This window comes from Gekko japonicus, unplaced genomic scaffold (genome assembly GCF_001447785.1).
Source record: "Gekko japonicus isolate JY-2015 unplaced genomic scaffold, Gekko_japonicus_V1.1 scaffold3580, whole genome shotgun sequence".
Taxonomy (NCBI): domain Eukaryota; kingdom Metazoa; phylum Chordata; class Lepidosauria; order Squamata; family Gekkonidae; genus Gekko; species Gekko japonicus.
The window spans coordinates 45,551-53,237 of NW_015167646.1; the positions used below are offsets into that span (position 1 = coordinate 45,551).

At 44.3% G+C, this 7,687-nt stretch overlaps 1 protein-coding gene across 1 annotated transcript in view; it reads left to right on the forward strand.

Annotated features, from left to right (window-relative positions):
• Window positions 1-4,495: 4,495 nt before the first annotated feature.
• The window catches only part of NMNAT2 (nicotinamide nucleotide adenylyltransferase 2), a gene marked incomplete at its 5' end in the record, with an annotated part of 56,916 nt that continues 53,724 nt past the window's right edge, over window positions 4,496-7,687 (forward strand). The window contains 2 exons of the mRNA XM_015414082.1: window positions 4,496-4,584; window positions 6,130-6,197. Coding sequence (XP_015269568.1) covers window positions 4,496-4,584; window positions 6,130-6,197 — 157 coding nt within the window. The remainder of the gene's footprint in view (window positions 4,585-6,129; window positions 6,198-7,687) is intronic.

The window sequence follows — 7,687 nt, forward strand, 5'->3', positions numbered from 1 at the left end:
GGAAAGATGGAATGGAAAACTTAAACAGAAGTATAAAAATAAGTGTATATATAAAATAAGTGTATATATAAATAAGTTCTGTGCAAGTAAGTTCTGGTTAATAATCAGTATTGGGTAATTTTTATATGTATATCTAGTTTCTGTTATGTATTTATGTATGTTCAGTTATTGTAGATGACATAATTGTAGAAGATCACAGATGATCGTTGATGCGTATAAACATATAAGGTGATTGTTTATGTCACTTGTATGCTTGATCATTTATGTTTCTTTTGGTATGATGGTAGTTATTTTTGTGTTAATATTTTTTTTTTAAAAAAGAGGACCTGTTAGTGGTAGTGGCGAGGAACCCCATAGAATACCCATGCTTTTTGCCTTCTAGAGGTGGCCTTGCTTGTGACTGTGTGTTGCAGTATGTCATACTTCACATTCCTAGCTTCAGGTACTTTAACAAACAATACCTTGTTAATTCTCTCTCCTTAATATTATATCATTATTCCCTTGAAAGAATTTGAGTTGCTGTAAACTGCTTTAGCTATGAGTTCTGAGTTTGGTTGTTGGAGATTACATCAGGTTGAAGGTGAGGACCCCACCGAGGCTAGGGGTACCAAATCCTGCTGGGAATTTCGTGTAGATTTGTGGGTGGAGCTTGAGAAGGACCGGATTTGGGGAAGGGAGGGACCTCAGCAATATATAATGTCATAGGGTCCACCCTCCAAAGTAGCCATTTTCTTCAGGGGAACTGATGTCTGGAGAACAACTCTGATTCCAGGAGATCTCCAGGTCTCACCTGGAGGTTGGCAATCCTAACCCAAGTTGTTTAGGCTTCGAAGTTAAGAGAACTTGCTGGACAGCCAGAGGGTATGTCACTGACTCCCAAACTATGAGTTATTTGCAGATAGATGTTTATTAACTGGGTGGAATCTGCCAGCCAGCATTAAGGACAGAAATTCAAACCCGTTAAGATTTTGACACTGGGAAACTCAAAGCCAGAACATGAAGATCTAAGACTGACAGTCTTTCCCATTGTGGAACTACCCTGTATGCAGGCATGCAGACTTTTGGCAAGGACAGCCAGGGTGAAATTAAAACAGAGTGACAGCCTGTGCTATCTGAATTGAAACACTTTAGAAGATTTAGCGTACAGTCCTCTTGTTATGTAAAAGGCAGCATTTATGTTTGATTGTGTCCCGAGCTCATACTGTCACAGAGTTTCTCATCAGTGATATACCACATTGTGGGGGCAACAGGGTTATGCTTTGGTTCCGAGACCTCAGCCAAGATCCAGAGAGGTTTGCATTTGCAATCATTTCTGTGTATTGGGTTGCAAGTGGTACAGATAGCAAAGGCTGTCACCCCTGGAATCAAAAAGGAATCTGTGCCATTCTTAGCTGAAAGGAAAATAACATGCAAGAGGGGACATGATATGAAAGAACCCTGGTGGTGGTAAATGCAGTGGATGACTGGGAGTGATCCCAGAATCCTTTGCATCTTTTGCGCGGTGCCTTCTGCTATTGCACTGTGATGACGACTGCGTAGCAAGTCCCCGGGGGTCTTTTCTCCCTGAGCGAAGTCAGGATCGTTATTTCATTATTAATATTAGGTTGTCACCTGATCAAAACAGATCTCTGGCATATCATTGTATGAGTTACAGATTTGCATTACAATACAATAGATTATTTTAAAAGAAAAAAATTCATTGCCTCTTCTAGGACGGTGCTTGACACATTCGTTTTTCCTAACTACGTTTACCTGACGTAATTACCCTTAAAAAAAAAAAAAAGGATCTGTTGCCTGATTTCATCAAGGGCACTTTTGTAGACAATCAAAGGGCTGTTCATCAATTAAAATAACTGTTCATCAATTAAAATAACTGATGAATTGAGTGAAACAGTGTTGCCACAATTTTATATTTTAAAGTTTATAGCCCATTCTTCAGTCTTTTTGGAGCATCCACATGCACCCTCAAATACCACCAGGGTTTCAAGTAACCGTTCATGTTGGTTTTTGCACCTTTAGTGTTGCATCTTTGAATAGGTACAGAGCACGGTTGCTGAATGCAGGTTTATTGTATTATATGGTTGTGACGGCTGGCCTATATTCAAACTGTGTCAGTAGGATAAGGTATTTATGTTTTGTTTTTAAAGCTGTGTACTGATGATGCCAGCAGACAAACAGCAAAGGGTATACACAGTGTGTGATAGATGCACAGAGCTTTAACAATCCCCTCTCACCCCAAACAATAGCCCACCAGGACTCTGGAGGTGACCAGTTAGGAATTAATGCTATGTAAATAGCTATGTAAGGAGCTGCGGTGGCCCAAGTGGTTAAGATGCTGAACTGCAGGCTGTGGAAGGTCAGTAGTTCAGCAGTTCGAGACCCGGGTGCCGCATGACGGAGTGAGCTCCCGTCTCTAGTTCCAGCTCCTGCCAACCTAGCAGTTCGAAAGCAAGAAATTGCAAGTAGATAAATAGGTACCGCTTCAGTGGGAAGGTAACAGCGTACCATGCGCCTTGGTGTTTAGTCATGCCAGCCACATGACCACGGAAACGTCTTCGGACAGCGCTGGCTCTTCGGCTTTGAAACGGAGATGAGCACCGCAACCCTAGAGTCGGATTCGACTGGCTTTCGAGCAAGGGAACCTTTATCTTTACCTTTAAATAGCCTATGGTTGGGTGTTGGGTGTGGTTGGGTATGGTGTTTGCATGCTATTTAAACAGGGCTGTTGCCCTGGAGTTCAGTCTTGTATCTGCTGAATCACTAATAAAGCTGAGCTGATCACTAGACTTGGGGTCTGCTCATCCATGGAACCCAGTATCTAACAAACACCCTTCCAGATGATCCCAGGGAGGCTGTAGAAGCCCTGAACTGGTGCCTGGGGGCAGTTTTGGGGCGGATGTGGGCTAATAAACTGAAGCTTAACCCCAACATGACGGCGTGAAGGTCTGATGTGGGATTTAAGGTGTCACCTGTTCTGGACGAGGTTGCATTCCCTTTGAAGGAACAGATCCGTAGTCAGGAGGTGCTCTTGGACCCAGGCCTAGTGCTGGTTAAGCAGGCGGCAGCTGTGGCCAAGAATGCTTTTTACCAGTTTTAACTGGTTAGCCAGCTGCAGCCTTTCCTGGACAGAAGACATCTGGCCACTGTGGTGAATGCTCTGGTTACATCTAGGTTGGATTACTGCAGTGCGCTCTGTGTGGGGCTGCCCTTGAAAACTGTTTGGAAATTCCTGTTGGTACAGAACTCTGCAGTCATATGGACTCTATCACTCCAGTCTTGGTCTGTCTACATTGGCTCCCAATTGGTTTCTGGACACAATTCAAGGTGCTGGTTTTGACCTTCAAATCCCTATATGGTTCGGGACCAGCATACCTGAAGGACTGCCTAATCTCTTATGAACCCACCCAACCATTACGGTCATCTTTGGCAGCCCCACTTCAGGTGTCCCTGCCTTCTGAGATTAAGAGGGTGGCAACTAGGGAGAGGGCCTTCTCATTCACCAAAACTCTGGAACTCTCTTCCCTGGGAGATTCATCTGTCCCCTTCTCTTGTTGTCTTCTGCCAGCCAGGGAAGACTTTTTTGTTTTGTTTGGCATTTATTTGACATTCCCTCAATGATCCTCCCTGACCAGTGTTTTTATAAGAGAACTAGTTTGGTATAGTGGTTAAGAGCATAGGACTGTAATCTGTAGGACCGTAATCTGGGGAACTGGGTTCGATTCCCCACTCTTCCACATGAAGCCAGCCGGGTGACTTTGGGCCAGTCACAGTTCTTTCAGAGCTCTCTCAGCCCCTAAAAACAAGTTTAGCTCACCACTAGCATGGTGCTAAGAGCTAGAACTTGCAGCTGCCAGACAATCTTAGGCTCTCCTGGCTATTCTACACACCATGCCATATGATAATTTAACTTCAATTTACGTGTTTTTACATTTTGTATATATTTTAATTCTGTTTTTCAACTCTTTTAAAAATTGTTTCAACAATGCAAATTTGGGGCCGGGGTTGATTTTAATGGTTGTATAATGTAATTTTATCATGAATGTTTTCAATTGTTGAGCCACCTTGGTAGCCATTGTAAGGGCAGAAAGGCAGAATATAAACTATGTAAACAATAAAATAAAATTTCCCGTCCCTGTTCCCTTATTAGACACCTGACCTGCCTCTTCTTCCCTGATCCACAGACCCTTCTCAGCCATTCTCTAGCTGCTCAGCCAATGGCATCTAGAGACTCTTCTGCCTGCCCCGCCCATCTCTGACATCATGGCAGCTGCCAGAGTTTTAACTTTTCACCAATACCACTGAAGTTTGTAATGTGTTAAAATGAGGATTGTAAATATTTTTAATGCTCAAATACTATTGTGTTCTTATAGACATCCGCATTTGTACATGCTTTTATACAGATTTTGAGAGAAATATAGGGTGGGGTTTGCTAGCTTTTCTTCTGATACGTTGAATTCAAATGCTGATTTGTACCCTATTTTTTCCCTTCCATCAGAAAGAGCCCGGGATTATCTGCACAAGACAGGAAGGTTCATTGTCATCGGTGGAATCGTCTCACCTGTACATGACTCCTATGGGAAGCAGGTGGGTATAAATGGCTCCGACCCTTTCCTCACTGCCAACAAAATCCATTGAGAAAAAAATGCTGGTTGCACTGTGTCCTGGCTTCTCTTGTTCCTAGTGGAACAAATATCATTGGCTTGATGTGCAACTCCCATCCTCCCCCCCTCAAGAAAGGGTTCTGCATCTTGTAATAGGCAGAAATTCAACAAGTGTTGCTTTTCTTAATCATAGAGATACAATGGTGGGAAAGTAGGGATGCCAGCCTCCAGGTGGGACCTGGGGATCCTCTGGAATTACAGCTGATTTCCAGACTAAAGAGATCAGTCCCCCTGGAGACAATGGATGCTTTGGAGGGTGGACCTTATGGCCTTGTACCCCCAATGAGGTCTCTGTCCTCCCCAGGCTCCTTGCCCAGATCTCCGGAAGTTTCCCATCCTGTATCTGGCAGCCCAACCTGAGCCACATCCTCTGCTGGGGGCCAGGGGAGACCTGGCAACCCTATGGGAAAGCCTACTGAAATTCTTTCTGTCATTCAGCTATTAAAACCCCAATGCCCTGTTAGGTAAAATGGTTGCACTCTCATTCAGGGCAGCTCCCGCACTTGTGAAAGTGTCTGAAGGAAGGTTCACCACAGCTGAGGGCTAGATAATGCTCTGTTTACTTATGCTTGTTTGGCTTGAGGCCTCAGCTCAGGTAGAATACAAATCCTGTTTGCCAGCATATTAGGACAGTCCAGCTGTTGACCCACTGGCTTACCTTCAGGGTTCAGACACATTTTTTTGCAGTATCCCTATGTGAGAGGCATAGGGTTGCCAGGTCTGGGTTGGAAAATGCCTGGAGACTTTGGGGGTGGATCCGGGAGAGGGAGGGGAGAGGGAGGGGCCTCAGCATAGTACAATGCCACAGAGTCCACCTTTCAAAGCAGCCATTTTCTCCAGGGGAGCTGATCTCTGGAGATCAGTTGTAAAAGTGGGAGGTCTCCAGGAGGGGCCTACATCATGGAAAATTTTACCAAAGATGCCTTCATAGTTAGAATATACAGGCTAGGAGATGAACTGTGGGAGGGGGGCAATTTGTAGGTCTCCCCCTCCAACCCTCAAGAACTTGAGCAGGCTAATTTCCCTTTCTCTGTCTTTCTTCTTTAGTGGACTTTGGACGTGCAGCCTGGAGCATATACATCAAACCATTTGGGGGAGGGAGTAATTTTATTTGGGACAATTTACGTATTTCTCTCTCCCAAGTACGTCAAAAACACCACCTTTTCTTTGGATGGCACCATCGTGTTGCTTTGGGGCATTAGCTACTCTAATTTGCAGTAATAGTGACAAGCTGCATCTAGATTGACCCCAGCCTAGAACTGGTGACTAGTTAAGGGCACCCCGGTTATTTGTGGCTGACGAGGATTTGAATTCATCACCTTCCCAGTTCAGCTATATGCAGCTATGCCAGAGTGGCAGCCTGAGATTATTGAACAACTTAAGTGGAAGGTTTGGGTCTTATCAAGAAGTCCACCAGCACTGGGCAACCCTACTTTGCAACGTTTGCTGACATGCCACTATTTTACAGGGCCTGGTCTCTAGCCGACATCGCCTGACAATGTGCCAGTTGGCTGTCCAGTCCTCTGATTGGATCAGGTAAGACAGTACTTTGCACAGTCATGACAGAGAACCGGCTCTCTCTAGGTCATGTTAGAAAGATCCACATTGGCCAGCAGGGATCAGCAAAAAACAATGGGGCAAACATCATGATTAGCTAGAGATTTACCTTGCACTGACAGGAAACTCTGACTACTTATGGTTTATTTTATTTATTTATTTATTATTTGATTTCTAGCCTGTCCTCCCCTGCACGGCAGGCTCAGGATGGGTTACAGCAAACAACAAGACAAAGAGATAAATACAGTTAAAGTGTATATAACAATAGTTTAAAACTTGTTTTGTTTTATCGCTCTTGTACATCGCCCAGAGCTCTGCTGTGGCAGGGGTTGGGTAATAATAATAAGAATCAGGGCTATTTTTGGGCAGGAACGCACAGGAACGGAGTTCCGGCTGGCTCCCGAGTTGGCCACGCCCAGCAGGAACTCATTAGCATAATAGGCCACACCCAACAGCAGAAACTCATTAGGATTGGCTACATTAGGGGTGTGTGGCCTAACATGCAAAGGGTTCCTGCTACAAAAAAAAGCCCTGGGTTTTGACAACAAACAAGGTAAACAGAATAAGAAGCAAAAAGTTAGTGTGGCTGGATGACCACCCTTCTGGTAATGTGGGGTGTGGCACAATATGCTAATGAGCTGCTCTGTCAGGGGTGTGGCCTAATATGCTAATGTGTTTCTGCTGTTGGGTGTGGCCTGTTATGCTAATGAGTTCCTGCTGTGCTTTTTCCACAAAAAAAGCCCTAATAATAATAATAATATCAGACAACTATACCTTTAGATGGGAATCCTATAGCACAGTTTGACAGTCTCTCCCTGGAAACTCTACAAGTGCACACCCACAGATGGTAAGGTGAGTAGCAGAGAAAAAGCAGGCTAGACTAGTATTAAGTAAAATGGGGGAATCAGGCAGGGGGAGGCCAATGCAGGTGGAATTCCGCCACCTCAACCATAGGCTTGGCAGAACATCTCCATTTTACAAGCCCTGCAGAACTACATTAAATCCCTCGGGGCCCTGATCTGACTTGGGAGAGTATTCCGCCAGGCCAGCACCAGGGTTCAAAAAGCTAGATGCTGCTTAGGACTGGGATAAGACGAGTACCCACCATGATCATGGTGTGGAAGAAATCTGACGGGTGGGACTGAGACATGCTGGGAAAGAAGGGAAATAGATGGAATGAAAAGGAATATAGACAGCTCGTGAAACAGAGACAGGAGAAGCTTTCAACTGAAGTTGAACAGGTATCAAATGGAGTTTGAATAAGAAACACGCGCACATATTGAAAATTTTCAGGGCTGTCTGAGTGAATATTTATGGTGAAAAAACTATCCCTGAGTGTGGTTTCACTCAAACGAATCTTTGCACTGTTTTTTTGGCTTTATCTTTCAAAGCTGGTTTATTCATCAGCTAGCTTATCAACCATTTTATTAATCAGCTAGTTTATTAATCAGCAGGCATGGTTTTTTGGG